Below are 27221 nucleotides of genomic sequence, written 5' to 3' on the forward strand. Positions count from 1 at the left end.
ATGAAGGAAAACTACAGCAACATTTTTTTTTAATTTAGTTTCATTTTAATATGGAGAGAAAATGGATTTGTAATTTAATTTAGAATTCCATTCTTCACGGACAGATTTTGTCCAACAGCCTGTACATTGCAAACTCAAAGATGAGGAGTTACTCGTCTGGAGTAAACCTCTTTACTGTAATTGTGCTCCTAAAGCACAATTGTGTTGTCGGTGTGGATCATATTACAGCTGCACATAATCCCTATGAGCACTAGGCTTTTTTTCTTTAATTAATTAAAAAAAAAGAAAAGTAGCTGCAGCATATCATCTCTGGGCTGCCTGAGGGCTTACTTTAATGCTGTAAAGGGCATTATTAAAGGCATCTGTGATATACTGACTTGTGCGCAAAACCAGACATGGACTATAAAGAAAAGGGAATTTAACAAAGCCAAATTATATCCTTATTTTCCCTCAGTCCTCTCACATCTGAAAGATCACAGTAGCCAATACAGTCCGGAGTTGGGAAGGAAGGCAGGTGTCAGGATCTGCTGTGGCTAGACAATTTCTAAAGGATCACGTATGTGACTGGAGAAAGGCAGTCCTCCAAAACTGACATTCTTTTCAAACATAGCAAAGAGAGAACGGCATAAAATCATTGAAAGGCATGCAAAAAAAGTTCTGCAGAAGCAACTTTCTCTAAGTAATAGAAACAAAGAATTTTTTTATTAGGGAGTTTAACCAAAGTTGGTGGTTAAGAGGAAGATTAAAATGCACTTGCAGAAAGACTGTGAAAAAGCTAGGTAACTTCTTTCATTCCTACCAATAAGAGGAGAGTGGGAAGATGCAAACCCACTAATTATGGGGCGTGAATCAAATAAGTTGATACAAATTAATGTCACAATTAAGTTATGTCACAATTAGAAAGGGCAAAGTCACAATATGAACAGGAAAAATTACCAGGACCAATTTTTTTCGATCATAGTTTTTCATAGCTAGTTATTAGAACATAGCTTTTAATAACTAGGAGAAAGATGGACTATGAAAAGCTGTAGGAAGGGCTCAAAACACCAAGGCCATTTTTTCACAGGCCATTATAACCACCAGCTGTCAGTAAGAACTCCCTTCCAGCCTCCCCCACCACTGTCACCCATGATGGTCCCCACATCTCTTCTGTGATACCTGTTTGCATTGGGCATGAGTGGAAGGGTTTTGACAGCATAGCACCCACTGTAGGAAGAGGTCAGTGGACCTACTGCAGGACACAACTGAGCCCATCAGCAAAGCTGGCAGTGTCTCTGGGAAGATAACATGTAAGGAAGGGCAGGAAATGCTGGACAGAGGAGGAGGAAACAAAAAGAGAGAGACATAGCAGCAGGAACACCAAGGTCAGGGGAGGAACTCCATGCTGCAGCAGGTATCCATGCTACAGCCCATGGAGGACAATGCCAGAACAGATGGGTATGCCTGAAGGAGCTGCAGCCTGTGGAGAGTGCACACTGTAGCAGAAGAAAACTATGAGGAGGAAGCAGCAGCAGCAGAGGGGAACTGCTATGTACTGACCACATCTTTTTTTCCCCTACGCTGTTGAGCAGGGGTAGAGGAGTTGGGAGTGAAGGAGTGAAGCTGAGCCTGGGAAAGGCAAGAGGAAAGATGTGTCTTTAATATCTGTCTCTTTTGCTTCTCACTAGATGAAGCTGTGAGTTGTAAAGAGATTAAGTTAATTTTCCCAATGTTAAGTTTGTTTTGCCCACAGTGGTAATTTGGGAAGTGATTTCTTGTCTTTATCTTGACCCATGAACTTTCTCATCCCTGGTTGGTGTTTGGTTTTGTGTTGTTTTTTTTTTTTTTGTTGCTGTTTGGTTTTTTTTTGTTGTTGTTGTTTGTTATTTTATTTATTTATTTATTTAATATTTTCTTCTCTTTTCCTGCTGGGTTTTGGGAGGAAGTGAATGAGTAGCTGCACTGGAGCTTGACTGCACACCATGGCTAACCCACCACAACATTAAACTGTTTCCTAACTACACTGAGTTTCCTATTCAGTGCTGCAAGAATGTTTGACCTTCTCAGCAATCACTAACGCTAAATGAATTTTCAATTCATGATCCTGTGTAAAGTTACCAATAGAGTAAGTTTCCACTGTCTGCTAGAAGTAGAAAATTAAACAATACGACACACATTTGCTACTGTTTTACTGCTTAAGCAGTCACATTTGATGACATGTAACGAGGAAGCTGATAACAGCTGAATTTGAAAAATCCAATGACAGTAGCAAGGAAGAAGAAACTAAAATAGGCACATAGCAATCAAAGCATTAGAGAATTTGAGACAGACTTAAGCAGGCATCAAATAAAAATATGCAGGCAATGATTAAAACCAACAAAAAGAAATTATTTTTCACAGCATATGTTGCCGAGTTGGAAAAGTGTGCTACAGGACTTGAGAATGTCAAAAATGGTTAAATGCAACAACATCAATTCTGGTTCGTTAAGTAACTGAGCCACAGATTTCCTTGTGCTCAGGCAGATTACTGAGGAAGTATTCCTATATATATGTATATATATATATATGTATGTATATGCATATATAAAAGGTTATTTTTTCCACTTTTTCAGAGGCATAAGCTACTGGCTAAAAAGATACTGAGCTAGACGGGAATTTCCTTTGCTTCAGAGTGCCTGTTCTTATATTCTAGCTATGTCTCTTACTTTGCTTTTCAACTTCTCTCTTTTGGTCTACTAAGAATATTTTAAATAAATACACTTGTTCTTTGAATCTCTGCTGGTGGTTTAAATAAACTTCATGTCTCATTCCTGCCTTTTCAGATTTCATGTTACCTCCTAAATGCTGTTTTCAATCAGTTTGCTGACATTTGTGTAGTTCTCTTTTTTAAAGGTAACATTAATTTTGAGTTTGGATTTTCTTGTTTGGTTGGTTTTGGGTTTTTTTTTCCTTTAAACCATGCAGGGATGCTCACGTACAATGCTCAGGGGATAAATCAAGGCTTACTTTCCTTATGGGATTTCTCCAATTAGCTTAAGAATTGAGAATGAATTTACCTTAAATCTTTGACCCTAGTAAGCTTATGTCTGCACACCTATGCATGCTATATCATAATAACCCAAATCAGATCATGGCCCAAGACGTTTACCCAGCCCATATGGATGTGACTGAAGCCTCCTGATGTTGTTGCATTTGTCACCTGTAAAGATACCCTTCTCTCCCCAAGCAGTTCCTCATCCTCAGAGAGAGGCTGAGAATACAGAATAGCTGGGTCTTCACTTCAGCTTTCATGTTTCAGTGTTTTCAAGAGTTTATCATTCTTTGCACAGGCTGTTTAGGGGCAAGTAGCAGGCAGGTTCTTGAGGGTTTTATTGAATGGCCATTGGCTATCTAAAAAATTAGGAAGGGGGGATAAGGAAAGTGAATAAAGTTTGAACAGGACCTGCATATCAGACACAAATATTTATAAGCACTATTCTGACTAATCACACAGAAGGAAGACAGTAATAGGAGTAGATGGTATGTTTTCAAAGAGTAAACTGCTCCTGGATTTTACAGGGTGAAAAATCACTCTGAATGACTGTAGAAGGGAAAACAAATATAAAATAAGTATTTTAAAAGAAGAAAGATACACATGAGGAATGAAGGAGATGTCCCAAGAGATGAAAAGTGGTATGGAAGGATACACAGATTTATTGGCAGAGAGAGACATGAAAGAAAGAATAGAAATATATTTAAGAGAAAAAAATTAATTTTGAGATCCTTTTAACAGAATATCTGATAAAGACTAAGGATGACAAAAATGTAAATGACAGAGGAAAAGGAGTGTTTCTTGATGAAATTATGTACAGGATGGTTTGGGGCATACAAAGTGATGAATCTGAGAAAAGTCAATTTCAGTTCTTTGCTCCATCAAATTTCATTAGTTCACTAGTAAAAAGGAAATCCAAAGCAGTGGAGAGACGTAATGGTGTGAGGAAAAAGGCAACAGTTAGCTTATTAAAACACAGAGCAGCCACAAATGCATATTAGCTGGAAGTAGAAAATCCCCACACAGTCAAAAGAGTAAGACTATGAAAAAGCTTTCAAATAGAAGCAGTTGCAACAAAAGCTCTACCTGGCGTTAAGAGGGAGGCATCTAAAGTTACAAGGCTGAGACAATACACTTCTTTGCAATGCCAGGGTACAAGGTTCCAGAGATCTTGCAGACTTCCTTGTAACCAGCTAAAGGGCAACAACATTGCAGCCATGTTTTGTTTTGTTTTTTTTTTTCTTAGATTGGGGCATTATCCCACACAGACAGCTGAGTTGTATTAAAAATATTAAAAACATGAAAGCACCTTAAATTACAGTAGTCTAAAGTGCTACAGATTATTTTTGTTTTCTCACTTTAGAAGGAAACACATAATTACTAAATATTTCTATTAGATTTTGGTTACAGCAAATAAGGAAAAATAACTTGTCCTTGAATGAAGGTCTGTAATTCAATTAAGTAGATGGTGGTTTATGTACATACACTCTGAAAATAGGAAAAACTACTATATAGAATGGAGTGGTGAGAAATCATACAGTGAAGATAAATCCATTCTGTTGTGTTGGATTGGTACTAATTGCTGACTCTATCTGCCCTCCAGTAATTTGATTTTTAAACAAACTTTGGGAAACGCAAAGATGAGAGGACAATAGCGCATTACACTCCAAGGTCCTCTGAAATGTCAAATTGGATTTAACAAGGAAAATAGCACTGCCAAAGTGTTGCAACATTACAGAAAATCATCTGAATCAATTGGAGAAGGTCTGACAACACAAAATATCAGAGGTGTAGAAAACATGGCCTACAATGCACAGTGGAAGAACCTGGGTTTGATTGCCCTAGTAAAGGGATAACTAAGCAGGGAGGGGGCACTAGCCTTCAGGTGCACAAAAAGCTGTAATGAAGAGGAAGGAAGCAAACCTTTCATACCCACTGTGAATTGCATTCACAGGCCTAGATTGCATTGCATATTTAATTTGGGCAATGAGGAAAAATATCCCCCAAAGATAGAAACTGAGGGGAACAGATTGTCTAGGAAAGGTACAGAAGCTCCAGATTTTGAAAGGCTGGTTAGGCAGACATCTACTGAGGGCATTTCAAGTATACTTGGTCCCACCCTCAAGCGAGAAGAAGGATTAAATTACCTCTTCAAGCTCAACATTTCTTTTTCTACATTTTACAAAAATATTCCAAAGTAGAAATCAAACCTTCTATGAATTATATTTTGAAAGGAGGTCTAGTAGGGTCTACTCTATAATACTGCTTCTGCTTATGAAAACTGGCTGAACATTTCAGTTATACAAGAATCCCACTTTTTAAAAGGAACAAGCTAAGTTTACAAAATGGGTTTCAATAGATATGCAAGAGGTGAATGTAAAAGTGGTAAGTAATTAAATCTGTGGACTTCTGCTTTCTCTCTCACTTCTCTTTTTTCTCTTTATTTCTTTTTGAATCTGTCACCAGAAAACACATTAGAATTGGAGAAGGCTGGAAAGTGGCTCTAGAAAGGGCTTAGAAGGAAAGTGTCAGGTTTCAGCGAAATAAGGAAATACAAGGAGGGGAAGTTCAGGGACGGTGTTTATTTTCACCACTCCAGCATTTTAAAAAGGTTAAACAGACTTTTATCAAGATGTCAAATTCACTTTCAGCCATGATCATACACAAAAGCTTCATTTAAACCAGAGCTACATAAAGAACTAAAGCATCTGTAAAGTTTTTTTGTTTTAGTTTTTTAATGAGAGGACATTCATTGACAGTAAGGACAACTGCTCACATGATAATTTAGATTTATATAAACATATGATTTAGTGTTATTCAACATTCTGGTTTAAAAATTAGCACCGATTGAATGGCTCACAATCCAGCTTCCTGACAGATTTTAAAATGCTATTTACTGAGAAACATATTTTTTTCCTGAATATTTTGAGTAGCATGCCTGAAACAGCACAGGTTTCCTTAAAGCTATTTTAGAATTTAGAAGAATAAATAATTTTAATGCTTTTAACAAAAAATTACTTGCTTCAATATCTATACCCTTTGAGAGCTGTTGTACGTAGCCATGCTATGTATATACATATGTATATGCCTAAGCATCTAAGATTGGACGTGCAAACTTTAGCACTAATAGTAAAAGCATCAGCATGTCCCCCTATAAATTGAGCACATTCCTTTCAATCTAACTCTTTATTTAAAAGAAAACCAAAACAAAACAAAGCATAAAACATGGCTCTGAGAATCAGCAAGGCACAAAGACTGTGAACATCTTTCAGTAGAATATAGTTCGCAGAACCTCTATTTACTAGTAAGTGGATTTTCTTTCTTATTTCAGTAAGCATCCACAAGCATGAGTCTTACCACCTTACCAATACCTCAAATATAAAGCAGTTGCCTGAAGAGAAGCCTGGTCACCTATGGGAAATGACTGTCATATTCCTAACACTATCTTTGAGTATAAGGTGATGAATTCAGTGACCACTCCAACAGGAAAGAAAGAGTTTTTCTTTATAAAGGAAAACCCAAGAGATGTTTCTAAATCCCACCGTATTTAAGAAGATATTTCAATACCTACTATGAAAAGTTGCCTGTGCTGAAGGTGAATGCCATCTCTGATGTAAAAGCCACCAAACAAGAAAAACAAAGCAAAACTTCAGTTGTGCTCAGTGTCTGACCCTGCCCTGAAAAACCTTCTGTAACTGGTTATGCCTACCTTCATCTCTTCTACAATTGGAGCTGAATCATTACGAAAAACATAGTTTATTTCATTAAGAGGTTGAGGGGGAAACAGGAAGCTATTGCTCAAATTATTTTCTTTTTACACTAACCAAACCTAAGTTTTGTTCCCACCACAAATATCAGATTTTTGTCCAGTGTCTGATAAGAAAGTATCCTGCAAGCAGATGAGAAAAATCTGAACTCCTTAGTTTTTGCACATGGAAGTCCAAAATAACTGTAAATTAAGTTTTCCTGATTAAATAAAGAATGGATATCTTAATTCTCAAAGATATTTTGGAATTAAATACAGATAGACTTTCTCAAGAAATACAGAATAGTTAACATGTCAATAAAAAAAGTATTACATTGCCACCCACAGAAACTTTATGGATTCTTGTTCTTTTAGCCATAAGGATTTTCTTCATTCACATAATTTAAAACCCCCAAACTTTCAGGTTCTAGATCATGACATGCAGAGTTCTCTCCAATTCTTCATAAGGAGATCTAACCCAATGCTAAGTTTCAAAACAGTGTGCAGAAACAGATGAAGACAGTCCTGAAATTAGCAGTCTTGTCTGGTCTGTGCTGGGACAATTAAAGTTACCTTAGATGCACAATACACCTGGGGCGAAAGGATGAGCAAGAAATTAACATCAGCTTTGAAGGATTTGAGCAGGATTGGTTTTGAAACAAACAACCAGAAAATAAGAGCTGTGTGTCCAGCATGATGATGTTACCCTGTAAAACCACGGTAGCTACTGTTTGATAGGTATTGTCTCCTGTCTTTGGCTCTCCTTGACCTGTGACCTCCCAAAGTTAGAGTAGATTCACCAGATCTAGAGGGGAGCATTTTGTGGCTGGAATTTGGCAAGGCCAAAAAGAGTGAGTAGTGGTGGAGGAGCACCTTTGATGTTAATTCTAAAGGAGACCAACCCCTTGTCTGAGATACACAGAATGCTTTGGAAGATGTTTTTTTCTTCTGTCTAGAAGATTGGTTTAGATAAAAAATCCAAGAAATAGTCAAAGTACAGTTAATTAGAAGTACTATTAAAAAAAAAAAAAAAAAAAAAATGGTCTCCATAATAGTCACTGAGCAGCAAGGGCAGACTGTTTTGCAAGGGAAGACAAGCTGGGGGCCAAGAGGCAGGACTCAAGATCTCGTCAACAACAAAGTATGAATTGTGCCAGCAAGTCAGGGTCTGGATCATCTCTGGAGATGGTAACCAAGGTAAGTCACAGCCCAGTGATCTCAAGCCAAGTACACTGTGACAGGCAGATATGAGGTCAAGCCATAAAGTCTGTGGGTTAGGGCCCAGCTCAACAAGTTTGATGGCACAGGCATGACTGCAATGCAGCTTCAGTGTAGCTCCGGTGGGGACCAAGGGTGATAGACACACCAAAAAGCAGCCTGAGGGAAGGAGCAAGGATACTATTCCATAACTTCTTACAGCTTTCTTCATAACAGCTCTTGTTAGCCAGGTGGCCCCTTGGTGTGTACTTTTTGTTGAAAGCATCTGGGACTAGTGTATTTTCCAGTTATCTTTTCCCCCCTAAGAGCATTTCCTACAGTCTGAAGTCCCAGTTTAGCCAGATTGCCAAGAGGACCTTAAGACATTAAGCACACCTCTCTCTATCAGTCTAAACTTCATATGGACAATCACTTGAAGAATGAAAAATAATAGAAGTGACATAAAGAAGATATTTAGAAGTGACAGGATTATTAACATTGCCAGAAAAATATAGAACTATTTGTGAGCAGCAACACAGAAGGTATTTAAAATACCCAAAGGAAATTAATTCAGAATCAAAACACCTATTTACAGTACAGAAGCGCGTATGCTGGAAAGCAGTAATTCTGGAAATAATATAAAGCTCATAGTACCAAATGAGCAGGATCTCCCAGATGATGCTGCTGTTAACGAAGCCAATGTGACCTGTAGACTTGTTAAAAGACTTCTTTATGGATCTTTACATCTTTACAGGCTATTCACCAAGAGCATTATTGACAATAGTGTGTGCAAATATTCTTGTTATAAAAATTATATGAGAAATTATGAGTGAGCCCAGTAAAAGGGCACAAGAATGATCAGATGCCTGGAAAATCCTCACTAAAGAGAATTAAACTATTTACAATGTTATAAGGATGTTGATGACATGACTGAGCAACTCTGTACATAAAAAAAAAAATATTGGAAGAGGCCTCTGGGTTATCAAAATCTAGGTGTAGTTTCTGTGGGAACAATATCCTGCAATCCCTACTTGTAGAGAATATTTTTTAATGTAGAGAGATGAAAAAGACAGCAAAGACAGTAAGGACAAAGGGATCTAGTTTGATTTAAATAATTCTTAACTGGAAATAAAATGGCAATTTAAAAATGAAGTAATTAATTATGAGAATAATTAACAATTAAAAATTTTGGACTCGCTGTCAAAATACATTCTCTTTTTAAAAATAACTACATTTTAACTATTCATTTTAGGTTTTGTGATGTGGCTGACAAAATTGCAGGTGGCATGACAAAAATTTACATTTGCCTGCCAGCTGTATATTTCATCTGAATTATCAGGATATCTATGAAAACAGCAATTAGTACCTGCTTAAACTATGCCTTTTTAAAACAAAGCAGTGTGACTCATCGGTTTATCTGATCATGTTACATGTAATAAATTACTGCAGATCAACACACAGGGAAGCTGCTGAGATCTCATCTGCTGCACTGCAAAATGGTCTATGACCTTTTCTCACTATGAAGTCCTAAGGTAGAAAAAACCACTACATGCAAGAACTTCAGTGTCTCTATTGACCTGTGTAGTAGATATTTGCACAAGGCGTTTTACTAAGCCATTCATTTCAAAATAGTGGACAGTATGAGTGTCTTCATGTAGATAACTAGACTTTCAATAATGGATCTCTACCCCTAACAATGAAATACACATTCCCTGGGGTGAAAGGCACAGCTTATAAAATTTCTGAACACAATAAGCCTTATTTCTACATAAGGGATGTCTCATAGCTCCTACAATCTATTTAGCAGAGCAAAAATTGGAAAATAGCTTAAAAAAAAAATCCTGGTCTTTCTGTAAGTAGTGTTTCTCCACATATTTCAAGGTAATTTCTCAGATCCCTGAGAAAGCACTGAAAGGGCAGTATCCCACACCTGATGGGCTTCTGGAGTTTTCAAAAGAAGTAAACTGAAAAGCTGCATAGAAAGAGGGCTAACCAACCACCCCACTTCACTACTCCATCTCTAGAGGGCAGAAGCTCCTAAGCAACTCTTGAAATACTGAAATATTATGAAAGAGTAACTTTAAACTCCAGGACTTTAAACAAGATGTAGGCTGCTAATGTAGTACATGATCCATTTGCAGGCAATGAACTGAATATATTTCCTGTCTTAAAAAAAAAAGCTTTGGTCCGCAAAGAATATGCAAAGCCTCTGTACCTCCTATAACTACCTTTGCTATTGTTTTCTTGATCTACAGGCCTTGGCCATGGCATAAAAGCAAAGCAGAGTAGCTGGTATGGATAATAACAACCTGGACTACTCCCCTCAGTCAACGTGTTCTGTGCAAGAGGCGGTCCACAAGTCATTGAGAGCAGGAAAATATTTTGCCAGTATCCCTTACACTTACTGGATAGTCTATTGCCTCAGACCTATTTTTCAGAAAAGACGCTGGTATGTTTACCACCATGAAAGTGTCAACTGAACCAATAAGCATCATGAAAAGGAATCAAGAGAGGGAAAAAAGGCAATTGCAGCCATGCAAACTGAAAACTGATTTTGATAATGATTTTACTGTAATGTTTACAGCACTAAAAAAGAGGCTCCAAGAAGAATCCTTTATGGATGTGGAAAAAGGGTCCAATTATAATTCAATATGGATGTGGAAAAAAGGAAAAAAAAACACAGCTGGGAAATATTATATTTTTATGGTGTATTCAAAACAATCAAAACCAAATCCATCCACTTAAAAGCTTTCTAGGTGTCTCTCACTGTCTAATACCATCAACACCTTTGCAACAGATGACAGATACTTCTTTGGTAATAGCGCAATGGAATACTTGTTATTATCAAATATAGATGTATTAAACTTGTGTAGTACCTCTCCCTACAAGAAAATGCTAAAATCAATTTTTTCTTGTTTTCCTAATGAGTAATAAAAGCCAGCATGAAATAGACTTTACAGCACATGCAGTGATGCTATTAAGAGAATTGGTCTATTTAAAGAAGTGGAAAAATCTTTGGGGTAATCCAGTAGCTAGTGCAGTCACCAAGAATGGTCTTAACGTTTCAGTTGGTTTACTAATAGTGACAGGAGAGCCCTAATTATTCCCTATGATTTATTCACATGTACTTAAACATACCAATGCTTCCCCCTCTCCTCTCCCCGGATAACCTGGAAACCAGATAGTTTAGCCCTGGTGCACTAGCTTTGTAAATATACTTCTACTAGGGAAATGGTGGTAAACTGGGACAAGCTCACAATTTCATTCTGAATCCGTATTATAATCAGAACCTGTCCAATTTAGAACAGCAGCTTTCATGTTAAGAATCACGAAGGTACAGACATCTTGGTAGAAGAGGCAGCAGAATGCCATACCCGAATGTCAGTGCAAAAAGCTAAAAATATTAGTGAGAGGTGAGAGTAAACAAAGACAATAAGCACAGATACTGAAATCCCTCTATTTTACCAGCCTCTGAAGTGTTAATTTCTGAGGCCAAAAATAACAGTCTTTGAACCACTGACATTGATAGAACAATATAAAAAGAACAATTATAACTGTAAAATGATCGACCTGCTGTGCTGTTATGTACTTACCCATTATTCTGCGAAACTTAATGAAGTAAAGGTCTATGTAACACAGTGATTTTTTAATTATTTTTTTTAAAAAAACACTCTTCTACATTAGATTAGAGACAAAGAATAGAGAAGCATACATACCTACTGAAAATATCCTACTTTCAGTTATTCTACTTAGTTTCGCTTGTGCTAAATCAGGCTTCCTACTTTGTTGGAGAATGCTAATGCTAAATTTCACATTCACTTTACCTCTCTCACACACATCATTACACTATAATCACTAATGTTCATTAAAAACATTATAGGGGTCATAAATAGAAAAAATAGTACTAAACAGCTACTGTATGATAAGTAGGATAACCTAGGCTGAAAAAGCAAAAAAGGTATCATAAATATTATATGGTCTATTTTCATCAGTAAAAAAATGGTGTATGATGTAAAATTATTATATCAGCCATATGAAATTTATCAGTGAAATGTACTTTTTAAAACACAACCTAGCCCTAGACATAGTCTAAGAAAGCTGGCCTATCAAACATTAGTGCAGAAAGTGGGTTCTTAAATCTGCATTTTGGACCTGTAACAAGTGACCTAAGTTTTGTCAACCATCTACACTAAATGTTTGTGTATCCAGAAGATTTCTGTACTGTTAATTTTGAATCTATTAATATGTACCAATTCTCTATTTAAAAACACCATTTATGTGAAATGGCTCAGCGCATAAAGAAACAATTCTAAAATGTAGAATCAAAAGAAGTGCTTCTAAGCTTTCAGAAATCAAAGTTTCAGATTTTTATTTAAATATTGAACCTCAGCTGAAAATCAGTTGTAGATTCTTAAACAGATATCAGAAAACATTCTTACTGTAGTACCATTATGCTTATGTAATCCATTTTAACTTCTTCAGTGACTGAGTAACCTGAATATAATGAAGTGACAACAAGTACCTGTGTAATTTTCAAATCACTCAACTTTTGGCAGCAAAGATACACTCCTCTTGCAAAACTACGATTATTCTCCTCAATAAGTTGGAGAAAAAAAGGCTACATTATTTCTGATGTTAAATTTCTGTAAGCTAAGACACAGTATTAGAAACTTGGAAGAATTTCAGTAGTACCTGATAAGATATTTTTGTTGATATAAAAACCATTACTTTGACAATACAGGATATGATTCAAGGAGGCTCTTACCTTTTCATTTCTCTCTGTCTGAAATCAGCATTCCTGTATTTTACAACACTCTGCTATAGGAAGGACATTAGCTGAGTCTCGAAAATCTCCCTGCATACAGATTCCACCACATCTCCAGGCAGCTTTTCCCACGGCTTAACTCCTCTCTTATGGAAAAACTGTTTGCCTCCTTCCAGACAGGATTTCCCTTGTTGCAGCTCATGCCTATTGCCTCTCATCCTTTCACTGTGTGCCACTGAGAAAGATCTGACCACATCTTCATAAGCTCCTTCAGGTGGATGTTAGTTGTTGACACCAACCCTTTTCTTCCGCACACTAAACATCCCCAAAACCCTCATTCTTGTTACCTGACATAAGCTCCAGTATTCTAATCACCTCTGTAGCCCTTTGGTGGATTCCCCCCAGTTTCTATTTGCACACTCTATCCATCCACATGAAGAACTCTGGATGTTAAGTTCTTCCTCAAAACATGCTATAATTCTGGTAATGACATGTAGATTGATAGAAAAGATTGGCACCTCACTTGTGTATGTGTATGAACATGCCTGGAGTAGAAAAGGGATTCTAAAATACAAAAGACTCAAATTAGTTTTTGTTGTTCCTGTTTACTAACTTTGAAGCTCTGTGGGGAAACAAAAAGAGAAAAGAGAAATGAGGAAGCCCTTAGAAGAAGTATTCTATGTTCATGAAAGTATTAGCTTACATTTTAAAATGCATTATTTGAACTTACAGGAATACACATTTGATATATTAGTTTAAAAAAATATATTTCAAATATTTCTGTTCCTTACTAACAGCCTCAAGTCTTAGAAATGTATGAGGCTTCTCCAGTTTAGATTAATTTTAAAACAATATTGAAATATTTGAGTTCCTGTAACGAATGCTTTTTGTTGCTTCACCCTGTTTTGGTGAAAAAACAAAATCCCACTCAATTACTTGAAACCTCATTCATTTTCATCTGCTACCTGACCATTGTTTCTAAACCCGTCATTACACCACCTCGTCTTCAAAGACAGCATTTAGAGAACCCACTGAACACCAGCACCTTGCAAACACCTCCCTGTGATGTTGCAAGGATGTCTTAGTGTATATTCCTACGTTTCATGATGCAAACACCAGAAGAGAGAAAACTGATTATGTTAACTGCTTGTTAAGTGCTTGCACTCAGTGTTAGTGAGTCATTATCCTACAAACTGTCAGCCAGGCTGTATTAGTGAGACAAATAACATTATGAGAGGCTATTTTAAATATATATCTTGAAATAAGGCTGCACTTTAACAGAGGTCAGGAGAGTTTTACATTTCTCCTTTATATACACTGAAAAGATAGAAAACCTGTGTGAGAAACACCAGAGTGGGCATTTAAAATACTGCCTTTTACCACAGAAGTTTAAAAGTGACTCTCACAACAAAGTAGGTTAATGGAAATAAAATCATAGAATGGATTGGGTTAGAAGGGACCTTAAAGATCATCTAGTTCCAACCCCCCTGCCATGGGCAAGGACACCTTCCACTAGACCAGGTTGCTCAAAGCCTCATCCAACCTGGCCTTGAACGCTGCCAGTGATGGGGCAGCCACAGCTTCTCTGGGCGACTTGTTCCAGTGCCTCACTGCCCTCATGAATTAAAGAATTTCTGCCTAATATCTAATCTAAATCTACCTTTCTTCGGTTTAAATCTATTATCCCTTGTCTTATCAGAAACTTTGTCGTATCAAAATCCAGTGTCCAGTGTTATCAAACACAGCCCTATGAAACCATGAGTTTATGAACCAGAGTTCATAAAGATGTTCCTGATAACGCATAAATATTTACACAACTACAGCTGCTGGCAAACATATCATATAGTGCCAAACCAAGCCAAGCCAAAGTATGAGTCCTATGCAGTAAACCAGATGAAACTGTAAAGGCCTTTGGGGCACTGACTGGCCCTGACCAGCTTCACCTTGGCCTCAGCTTCAGCCCATGGTCCAGGAGCCACATTTTAGCTCAGCCACTGCATGAGCTGTGCTTTAGGAGCTGGCTGTGGACCCTGTTGATCCTGGCTCCTGGACTGACTTCCCAGGTTCATGTTGGACCTGCCTAGCAATTGCTGGGCCTGACCCTGAGATGTGGATTGACTTCCTGGCTTGGCCTCAGACCTGCCTCATCACCACAAACATAACTAGTGTTCTGGACTCTTACTCGATCCCGGGTGCCAGCAACTGGGTTTGCCCAACTCTCCTTATGATGTGGGACCCCTGCCTTGCTGAAGTGTTACCACCTGTCTCCTTGGGAGCCACCAGCCTTTGTCATGCCCTAACAGAAGCACACAGTGGTATAGGCACAACATGTCTAACTTGTACCTTGGTATACATATGCACACCCTTATTTAACCAGATACTAATGTATGCTGGTCTCACTCAAAAAATGATGAATATAGATTTTCTCTTCTTTGGCATAACTGTTGAGTGGTAATTCAATATGATTATGTACTGACACTGTCAAAATGATACTCTCAAAAAGGCTATTCAAAGACAAGAAAAAAAACCCCAGCTGAAATACAATAGTTGGCTACATTGTATGAGCCTACTCTCAAAACACAATAAGAAGAAATCCATGGAATAATTTGGAATATAAATTGTACACCTTTCAAAAACAATTATAAAAACACAATATCCTTGATCTGGAAAAAAACTGCAATTTGATCTGTAGCCCTAAGCATTTAGAAGCACATCCTACGCTCTGCACTTGTGTAAAAGTAGTGTTACTTCTCACTCAAGTAAATTAAATCAAGTAGAATCAAGGGTCATGCTACAATCTTTCACAGGCTAATAAAGGCTTTGATAAAACTCAAATGTGTTTTTTTAAAATGCACCTGCTCCTACAGTTTCAGTGTATCCCAATCCTCTAAAAACAGTCAGCAATATGACTGACTAGCTCTCTGAATTCTAACAATATGGATGAAGATACAAACTTAAATGGGAAGTTTAGATTGGATATAAGGAAGAAGTTCTTTAGTGTGAGGGTGGTGAGGCACTGGAATGGGTTGCCCAGGGAGGTTGTGAATGCTCCATCCCTGGCGGTGTTCAAGGCCAGGTTGACAGAGCCTTGGGTGAGATGGTTTAGTGTGAGGTGTCCCTCCCCATTGCAGGGGGGTGGAACTAGATGATCTTAAGGCCCTTTCCAACCCTAACTATTCTATGATTCTTGGCAAAGCAAGCAGTATTAAAAGACAGACTAAAGAACATCAATTTCTGAACAAATATTCTGCAAACAAAGAAGTATGTTAACCCTGGGGGAAAAGAAAAAAAGGAGAAAACAAACCCCAAACTTATCTAATTAGTCCTCATTTACCTTTTCACATTTAAATATCTAGCACTCATAAGTGCAATAATAAAGAAGTGCATCTCTGTCTTTTTTACTATAAAAAACTGTGACATGAGATAAAGGACATTATGAGGCTATTATGAGGTTGAGAGGAAATCTATATAAGTTCTGATGAGCTAATGGTTCATTGGAGTTTAAAAAGATCATTCACATTCCTAAACACTTCCATTTAATAAGACATTGATCCGTTATTAATCCAGACCTGCAATACTCTACTTAGATCTGCGTAGGTATCTTAAATAATTTGATATGTTTATTTCTATGAAAACACAAATATGACAACACATATATATATAACAAATTATATACAATGTCCTTCATTACTCTATAACAACAACACAATATATCAATGAAAGATGGCTGTTGCTGCTTTTCATCTTGCTGGGCTCCAGCATATATGAAACACAACTCCTACAAACCACAAAGAAGAAGCATCTGGTGCAAAATTCCAGATAGTCTGGCTTCTCTCCATTGTCGGATTCTCAGCCATTTCTGTAAGACCTTCAGAAGTGCCAGGAAACCAAAACTAGTTTCTTATGTCTTCCCATAGAAATTAGTAGTGTTTAGGCAAATAACACACATTTACACAAACCACCAGCTAGCACTACGTATGTTCTAACTACTGACTTCTACAAGCAGCATCCTTACCCCTCTGAGTTCACCTACCAAGAGTGTCAAGTAACACACACTCCTGCTTCTTGCAGATACACCAATGCATTTCCTATGCCGGTAGGAAAAAATAATCAGTAGTAGAAACCTGGGCCCTTACAGCTGTGCTCAGCAAGCTAAGGTCTCACAGGTCCCTACTGAATAAGGGAGACCTTGTTTGATAATGGTCTGCGTATATCTTTTTGACAGCTGAGGCCTAAGCACAGGTAACAGTGTTAACCATCTTCTACAAAGTCACTGCAAGCCTAGAAGCCGTCACATCAGCTCTGCATTGCTGGAGACTGCCCAGACTGCAGATACCTGGCATTGGTTGCTCTGCAGTCACAAACAGTCTCAGTGGAACTAATTTGGAGATACTCTTACCCATATTCTCAACAGATAGTGAAATGTGCATTATGTACTATCAGTTACAAAGCCTACTGATTCACTGCACACAGCTCATGGAGGCAGAGGTGGAAACTTTTAAAAATGACCTCTCTTACACAGCCTCTCCTGCTACAGTACCTTATGCAGATTTTACATCTAATCATCAAAGCCTGCCTTTACTGTCAAATGTTCTCCTTAAGACTATCTTAAATGTTCTGCAGCAACTTCAGCCAGTATGCAACCCAAGTGCCCACCAGAATAGGGCTAGCCCTCTGAATGCGCACACAACCTTGTTAAAGTCCTGGTATCATCTCTCCATTTGCTTTTTCTGCAAAAGAAGCGTTGGTTATGGATCTTGAAAACTTTGATCTAATATGGCTACAGGTATTTGTGAGACAAACATGACAGTTAAGGTCAGCTGGGACATATGAGCTGTATGTACATCTGCACTTTCTGTGACAACAGAAAAGTGTCAGTGAAGGCTTTATTCTTTGACCCTTAACAGTTCATAGACGTTTGAGTCTGGTGACCTTCAAAACAAAATATACCTATCTTCTTTACTACTTGATGAACTAATTTGTATTTCAAATTCCTTTAAATGAAGCACCTATCTGTCAGGATGATAGGCACTGTACAGAACTTGCAAAGACAAAAAGAACTATATAAAGCAATCAGAGAAGCCTTTTATTCAGCTGCTACAATAAATGACAGATAGTCTCATTATGCAATTCCCCCAGCTCCTCTTAACATACCTGACCCCTAGAGCTGTATCACATGATTCATCAGTATTATAGTTTCAAATATTTTTCAAAAATTGTGCAGCAATATCTCCTTGCAGTGATTTTGCAGTATTGGTCTTGGGCATGAAGAACTGAAGATACACAAAGTGCACGTGCACATCTCACAGATCATTCGGTGAGAACAACAAAAGAGATGGTGTCCAAACAGAATCTGTATATGAATGGGGGGACAGTGTGAAAACAGCAAAAAAGACCCAGATATGGCTGTGATTTTACCTGTTGCCTCTTCTCAAATTCTAACTTGATACGGGATTTGATGCAGTTGCATGTGTCCTGATAGGTCTGCTGCAGGGCAAGTTCCATGAGGTGTTTGTGGTATGCTCCTGCCAAGTTTCCGCAGATAAAAATGATGACGTTTGCCAATATCTAGGGGTTTTTAAAAAAAAAAAAAAAAAGAAAAAAAAAGGAAAAAAAGTTAGGAAATATATTTAAATAAATTAACAGAACGTAATCCTAACCTGCAATGAAAGATGGCTGCAGTTATACATTTTGGTTTTGTTTGATTCTAGCAAAGATTCCAAAAAGCCTTTCCAAAACCCATCACAATTAGTGGCATAATCCCAAGCAATAATACCATTTTGATTTAGGTTTAAATAAGAATGATAATGAACAACATATTTTGCTACTCAATGAGGCACACATTTTCTGTAAAAGAAATTCTGCTCATGTTCTACATCCACTGCTGAGTATTAATTGGGTGGAATCGTGATCTACTGACACAAAACAATAGCTATAGCTCCTAATAACAACATTGAAGGCCATGTTATTGCCACACTCTTTTGGCAAGACATTTTCTTTTGCAGTGCCATACAATTAAGGGGTGAAAAGTTCCACCTACATCAACAGCATGACCTGCATTTTACTTCAGCCTGACCCACTACTACATGTCAGTCAACTATAAATATTAGGCTTGGTGATGGTTAAGCAACTTTCAACTAGTGAGATACGACATCTCTACTAGAATATAATTTTCACTACTACTGAAGAACTTCATTTGACTAAAACTTAATCTACTAAATTTTAGGGTCAAACTTACAGCATTAGGTACTCAGTGTACACAGCAACATATGAACATGAGAAGTAAATTAGCTTAAGGAATACACTTATTTAGTAATAGTCAGTGACATTTCAGAGAGTAAAGAGAAGAGAGAGGCAGGCCTTTCCTGTGCTTGAACTCTGAAAGGGACAGAATACTGTGTGGTGATACTAGTACTTTCAACTGACCTCAGTTTATTGCTGAAAAAAAAAAAGACACATTTACCCATCCTAGCTCACCTAGAGCAGAAGAAACACAGTAATGAAGCCAATTCTTAATTCAATGAAAAAAAGATAGATACAGCTGAATGTGATCAGAGCAGGTCGCTATCTGTAAGGCCCTAATGTATAAGGCCCTGTATGATTATAGTCTAGATTACAAGTACTACATGATATCATAGTACTCATCATCTGGAAGAGAAGGAAGAAGAAAGGAGGCAAAAATTTCATGAGTTCTCCAAAGTTAATCTAATCATGAGGTTTATGATAAATTTCCCCAGCCATCATTCATTGGTTGGTTTTAGTGTACATTTGTTTTGGTGTACATTTGAACATTTGGCTTTTTTTGGTGAAAAAAAAAGAATGACAGTACGTGATAGTGGTTCAGAGAAGAGATATTTCCTATTAACAGAAATCCATCTCTTTGATTTCACAAAAATTATCATCTCTTTTTATTCACAAAAAAAAAAATATATGGAGTTTTAATGCTCCTTTTACAAATGCACACTTTAAAATCAAAGTTTTAAAGGAATGTTTTTATTTTCCACACAAATTGTAACATTGTTACAGGCAGTACCTGTTCCTCCATCTGTGACATGTCTGACATCTCACTTCTCATGGTTCCACTAAGCTAAAAACTACAACTATACACCTTTGCCACAAAAAGGACTGATGTTTTAAATTTGATAAAACTTTTCTATCTTTCCCTAAAACTTTCTGATCATGGCTTTATGTTCCTAAAAGCAACATCTGAGTTCTTAATTTTTTCTAAAATATGTAAATGTAAAAACAAGGAGAAAAATCTAAATATTTCACTTTCTCCAAAGAATTTATGTTATGAAATAGAGGGATAAGAAATTATTTAGATGAAACCTTTCACAAAAGCCAACAATTAAAAAGAAAAAAAGTAAGAGCTGATGGTGTAGAAAAACATTTGAACCCAAAATACTTTGGTATTTCTTTGTTAAGCATAACTGCTTGATTCTCCTTTGATGTTAGAAACGTCATGGCACTCTTAGTGAACAAAGATCTTATGTGACAGGTTACAGTGCAGGGGTAGGGTGTTCCAAGTGGCAATCATTTACAGTTTTTGAAATGAAATTATGAAATGAGAACAAATGCCTGAAAATAATGGTTGTTAGGCAGAGAATTCTCAGATATGCAGTGGGAAGATTTAGTAATAAAATGAACACTGAACTGAACTGAAGTCAACAGTGTGCTGTCATAATCTCTATGTAGAGATCATTGTTGAAAAGATGCATACAAACTTAATAAATGTGCTGTCCAGCTCCATAAAGTTATAGACTATTTAAAACAAACCTTCAGGAATATAACCAATCAGAACAGAAATAATAAAATACTGTGACGGGTAGATGGAGGAGTAAATTATGAGTATCATCTTCACAGCCATAGAAAAACAGATTACAGTTTTATGACTGAACTAGCTGAAGTGAGAAAATAGATGGAAACAAGTGATTGACAGGTAAGGAAGCTAATTAACTAAACTTTTCAGATTCTCAATGGGGTAATTCAGCCCACATGAAGCTCTGTTCTGGATTCCAGTACCTGAATTAGGCTGTTCAAAGACAACTCAGATACCTCAGCCATTGCCATACTTAGTGTAGATGTCACATGTAAGCGTATAAGCGAGTAAGTAGATAGAAACTGTGTTCAAAACATCATTAATTCTTTTGGCTAGCATAGAGTTCATTCAGAAATGAGTTACTAGTGTATTAATTTAGAAAAAAAAAAAAACACGAGAAATAGACAAACTGGTTTCTGAGTCAGACCAACAGATTTTTGCCTTTGTGTGGTTTGGCGTCAATGAATGTATCTGCATGTGTCACTGAAGAGTTACAGAGTGAAATACGTATTTTCTATCGACTGTTAAATGAAAAATGTCATAAACATTACTAAACAAAATAAAAGCACATATCCTTCATACTGAATATCTCATTTCTCTAAATCTGGCAATTTCTTCTGAACTGTGGCCCAGCTCCAACATATGAGCTGGAGATGTGCTCAGTCCCACATTTGCTCTAAAGTCTCATAGGCATTCTCCCAGAAGGAATGGGTTTAAAGTTTTCATCAGTCAAAAAAAAACAAAAAAAAAAATATAACTGAGCTTTCAATTTCCTAAGCAAGTTCTCCAATCAGAATGCAACTGCACAAAAAGTTCCTTTTGTTCTGGCACCTGCTCTGAGAAGACACCATGCTGCGAATCCGACCTGTACAGAAACACTTGGAGTGAAATCCTGTGGTGGATCAGTCTTCTACCTTGTCATTTCTCTAGGCCACAACTCTGCAGCTCTCTTTTCCTCTTTTTGTTTTTCTTTTATATTTTGATGCCTGCCTCCCTCACCCCCCCCCCCCCCCGCATGAATGCTGGCTAGTAAGAGAAAATGTGGTGAATCTTCTGGTAACAAAATGCATCTTGCTGCAAGAGCTCTGATCAACTATGCAGATAACATTATAGCCAAGAGACCTCTATAACAGAGTTAAGGGGCACCAGAATAGGCTTGCACTGCTTTGTGAGGGCTTCTGCCAGAAAGGATAAGCCTGAACGGAGGAGGAGGGTGTAAACAGCAGTGTAACTCAACAGCAGAAAATGACCAAGGTGACCTCAAAGCCAGTATTGCATGAACCTAATTAATCTCCTTTACAAACATAAATTATACAAAAAAAAAAACCACCCCGCAATAAACATAAACTCTAGTAAGCTCCCATTCAATTCAACATATGGAAACACTGAGTCACATAGCAGAAGTTCTAAACTCTGCACAGTCAGTGAAGAGGCAAATCCATCTCCTGCACCATCTGTACCCCTTTAGATATACCCGTGAAGTGTATATTATAGTGAGTTTCTGCTCAATGAATAAATTCAACTACAGAAGGCAGTCTAAGCATCAGCCAAAAATTAATGCAAGGAACACCAAGGTACCTTTGGGAAGTATCTCCAGGTACTCCAAGTACCAGCTTGTATCTCCGATCACTTAAGGACCATAATCATGCCTGATCTCTCTTCCATCTCTACTGACCTATACAAAACTGTAAGCACTTCCAGGCAATGGGGTATTTCTAAATTGTATTTTTACATTCAAGCACATGTATTTTTCAGTATCAGTGAATATAAAGTAATCTGATGTCTAGTGCTTAAGTATCAGACTGTATTTAAAAGCAAACGAAGACAAAGTAGCTATGACTAATTTCTCAAGAGAGTACTAAACTTCACTGAGTTGCTCAAAAAAATGCAGTGTACTATATAGAAGTTCAACTGATGAAAAGTGCCTACAAAGGTATATGTATACAAGGAAGTACTATGCTAGATAAAAGATTTATAATATCAGCTGCTGCTTCTGAACCAAAGCATTATTTGTTAATATATTAGTAACTGCTGTTCAAATACTGAATATAAAACTCAAGAGTTCTCTACAGAATTTTCCTATGTGAAAAGTATCCATTTTTTTGTTTTTTTTTTCTTTTCTTTCTTCTTACCTATTGTACATGTCCTTCCTGCAATTCTTGCATGAGCAGTATTTTTACCCCAAACCCCAATACAAATAATAATAATTTTTTTTTTTTTAAATAGACTCCATTTTTATCCTGGACAAGAAAGCTGAGGAAATGGAAGCTGAGGGGTGGGCAAGAAAGGCTATAATTTATAATGTCTGCATGGAAATTAATGGGAGAAAAACAAAGAATTCTTGTGTCATTGCCAAGACGCAAATTCTTTAGCTCTGCAAAGATGAATTGTCTCTCCCCCATTTGATCTTTCATTTGATGGTCTGCAGTGTGACTAGCCAAGCTAGGAAACAAGTCTATACTTCTTTGGAACCTGTACAGTTTTAGACTCAGCCAAAATTCAGCTTGTAAGAACACCACAGTGTAGAAACTGAAAAGCAGCATTTGAAAAGGAAATGCTTAGCTACCATGTAAATTACTCATTCACATGGTCACGATGTACTATGCAAAATACCATTATTTTAAGTACTAGTGTTAAGAAGGTTCCCCAGCTATTCCATGCAACACTTGCCCACGGAGCTGTGGCCAGTCATGGCTCTCAACATTTTTCTTTCACATTTCCAGACCTATGGAGGTCCAAAGTGAGGAGTTCCAACACTTTAATACATTTCAGTGTCCTTAATATCCATAGCTACATGATTAGCTCACGAGAAAGATGACAGAATTGAAAACGGGAGACAGTTTGCCCATATGGCAACCACTGTTTCAAAACCAAGCAGTTTGGTTAGTAGCAAAGTTAATCAAGTCTGTATTCCTGTGGATTTTCATCCCTTTGCCCATTATTTCTTTATTATATAGTACTTCAAACTCCTCAAAAAGACCAAAGATAGCTGGGCTAAAACTAGTGATCAAGTGGTGCCTCATCCGCCAGCTGCTGTTGCACAGTGTAACAACTGGCCTTTTCCCGTATTTGTCTTAGTGAGATCACTAAAATAATAAATACTTGGGAATAAAATAAATACTTGGGAATTAAGAGTAAAAATCAATTTCTTTAATGACTACAACATTATATTGTATACTTTGAAAATTAAAAGGTATTTAAATCCTTAAATACTCACTAAGGATATAATGAGAACATACTACAGAAGGAGAGAAAAAATAGGAAGCTCTAGTACCCTCAGAGACCCTTTGTCTATATCAAGGAGATTCTCAAATGTTTTTCAGAAAGTTAAGTAAAAAAAAACCCTGCAATTTTGCAAGAAACAGCCCAATTAAAAACAAATAAATAAACAAACAAAACTTAAAAAAAAAAAGAAAACACCAAAAAAAAAACCACAAAAAACTGACTTCTTAAAATATCTGAGAGTCAACAAAACAATAAGAATATGAATTACTCATTATTCCAGACATCAGCAAATGGCTCCATATCTTCAGTGTTAAAATAAACTTGGTAAAAAGTCCCTTTGTAGAAGGGGGAATATATGTCATTTTAGAAGCCAGGAAGCTGTGATGCTGCTCTTCTAATTTGTATGTTTAATTTCCTTGTAGCTTATGAAATCAGAGCATTATGGACACCAGCAGGCTATCCCTTTTCTGTAATATCTGTGTTATTTGATGTGATTTTCTTTTTATCATTATTACAGATTGAAGCTTCTCATAGCTCCAGGCTGTTCTGTGGAATTACTGGATTTATTTTATTCAGCTCTGTGAATACACAGAGCCTATCTATATGCCAGTATAGAAGAAAACAGATCATACACTGTAAGCTCTTGAATCGATCCCAGGAAAAATACACTAGAAACACAAATCAGAATTATGGTCCCTTTAGATCACTTATTTGTAATATGCATAATCAATATCATTGACTCTAATTAATGACTTTTCACATTTTTTCAAGAGGGGAACTCATACTCTCTTCATTCAGAAAGAACCAGCCAGCCACTGCATTCCCCTTCCTGCCTACAGTGAGGTTTGATTGGGTTTACATGCACCTCTGGGATAATTTTATTTCTTTACTATTGAAACTGCTCAGACACATTTGAATATACGATTAGTGGAAACAAATGAACAACAACAAAAAAATACAAAATTCAAATTTATTCAAATATATGTTTAGGTAAAACAGATTCTGGAAGCAGAATCTGTAAACAACCGACGCTCTCATCCATCTCAAAAACTAAAATGCTACCCCCAAAACACCAATACTCATTTTAGGTCCTATATCTGATCTAGGAATGAGTACTAGCATGCTATAAAAAGAGAGACATTTAACACCATAAAACTTAAATAGTTTTCTTAAAAATACTATGGGATAATACACCAACCTTTGATATATTACAGAAATAGTCCCATGTCTGATTTTGAGATACCCTCAGTCTTTTTCAAGAAATTACTCTACTTCACTCTCCAAAAGAAAGACTAAAATCTCTAATATAAAGGTATTTACTTACAGCACTATGCTGCCAAGTTAAATGTGTCACAGTAGATTTCTCCTTACTTCCCTTCAGATGGAGTATTACTAGGCTATCTCTCCTGTACTATCTAGTAGTCCTCATAAAGTTTATTTCCTATTAATATCTACCAGCCTTCGTGAAATTTATTCATACATTATATATCTCTAAGGATCTCCCCTTCTGGCAAGTTTTATAGAAATTAATCAATAGGTTCAAAACCTACCAGGAAAAGGCAGGACAAACAGATAAATGAACTGACACAGACATACGTGCTCCTTATTAATGTACTAACTTCTGGCATGCCTAACAGGAAATGAGATTGCACTCAAAACCACAATGATTATTTCAGCTTTCTTCCCCAATCACTGTAGTTTATATTGTGTCTAGCTACACTGCATATTACATATGCTACATACTCTCAGTTATCAATATACAATGAAATCAAAATCAATGTATAGTTTAGTACATAGATAAATTGCAGTAAGAACATATAAATTTTTACTGCATTGCAAACTGTTAGCAACTAATATGTGTTTTAGTCTAATTGACAGACAACAGTGATTAGACATTTTGAAATAGTATTTTTTTATGATCTCTACCTAAATGAAATTATGATTTATATAAGAATGTTTTTCTTACATAATACTTTATCAGTATTTATAATGATCTGGATAAGCTTTTTAATAGAAAATATTCCTCAAGTATTTGTGCTGCTTGCCTGATGACTATGACAAACTTTCATCAAATTAATTTTTCATAATTTGGCAGTCTGTGCTAGGAAACACTTGTCTTTGGCTATGTACTTCACGATGAATGATATGGAGCAGAAGAGAGAATAACAATAGTGGTGTATAACTGAGGAAAGTGATGACCTACAGAACTGGATTAAACTGATTCCAGAACTTCCTCGGAGCCAAAGTTTTGAATTATCACACTCTTATTATATGTATTTGCAAGATTTTAAAGACCTTGGTTACCATTTTAAACTATATGAAGGTCAATCAGCATTAATTCTTAACTGGAAAACATCTAACAGGAAAAATTACTCTAAGGAAAACTTAAAGTTCAATTTTCTGGTGTCAACCAAATGCTATCAGGAGTTGACAAGTTGAGACAAAGATAGTACTTAATTTGGTTTACATTCAGGAAGGAATGAAGTAAAAATTAAAACCTCTTCATGCTGCTGCTAACATCTTATTCCACCTTTACACAAAAAAAATGCAATTTTCTTTCCTTCATGCCTCAAAACTGCCAGGATGTCATTAGTCAGGTCAGGCTTTCTATTCCAAAGCCTCAGTGTGAAGCACACTGGACACCCTGAAACAGTTTCTTATAAAGCACATGCATTGTGGGGATATATTCTGACTAACACCTCAAAAGTTAGCACAGTACCTCAACATTCATACCAGTATCAGTGACAGCCCCTATATAGCATCATGTGGTTATACCTCACATGCTAAAATACTATGCAGCATTCTTAGGAATAGGCTAATATTCTTAAACCAGCTGAGAGCAACAGTTAAACAAACAGCTACTTGTCCAGAGAAGAGATGTTTTCCATGCTTCCACACTTGTTCTATTCTTTAAGTCTGAAAATATGAATCTACCATTCACTCCTATCTTCTGTTCCTTGTCTTTTAAAAAAATATTTATCCATGCATGGATCTTCCCTCCCAGCTAATCAGTGCATTGAAGAGGCTTGGACAAAGAACTCTTCCAAAAGCCTCTTGGAAATAAAGTAGAACTGTCAATTAAATTAGCCTCATCCACATGTTTGCTGATGCATTTTGACAACTTCAATACATTTTTAGCGAAATACTGTCAAAATAGAAAGTCTTTATCCCATTATCTATTCTTACAGCTTCAGTTTTGACCTCATGAAGGCATTGAGTTTACAGACCCACAGTGTCCCTGTCTCATTCTAGAACCTTCTTTTATTCTCACATTTGCTACTTTATGGTCTTCAGCAAACCAAGGTCTATTACAGTCCAATCTATATATGCCCTCATTCCGCTATCTCTCTGAGAAGGATTTTAATGTGGGAATTTCTTCAGTTTCTTCTTCACTGAACAGGGATACAGAAGTTGTTTTTCTACAGTGGCCTTGTCCTCCCTGAATGATTTTATAATCTGG

The 27221-nt window shown here is 36.8% G+C and overlaps 2 protein-coding genes across 3 annotated transcripts in view; one reads left to right on the top strand and one right to left on the bottom strand.

The window, feature by feature from the left end:
- SEMA5A (semaphorin 5A) overlaps positions 1-27221 on the top strand; it is an 844194-nt gene that overhangs the window by 737035 nt on the left and 79938 nt on the right. The gene's annotated exons all lie outside the window — the stretch shown is intronic.
- ADCY2 (adenylate cyclase 2) overlaps positions 1-27221 on the bottom strand; it is a 217372-nt gene that overhangs the window by 96536 nt on the left and 93615 nt on the right. For both annotated transcript variants that reach the window (XM_062610850.1, XM_062610849.1), the window contains one exon: positions 18136-18285. In XM_062610850.1, coding sequence (XP_062466834.1) covers positions 18136-18285 — 150 coding nt within the window. The remainder of the gene's footprint in view (positions 1-18135; positions 18286-27221) is intronic.

This window comes from Pezoporus occidentalis, unplaced genomic scaffold, assembly GCF_034315485.1.
Source record: "Pezoporus occidentalis ecotype Australia unplaced genomic scaffold, CSIRO_AGI_Poc_V1 ctg15, whole genome shotgun sequence".
NCBI lineage: Eukaryota > Metazoa > Chordata > Aves > Psittaciformes > Psittacidae > Pezoporus > Pezoporus occidentalis.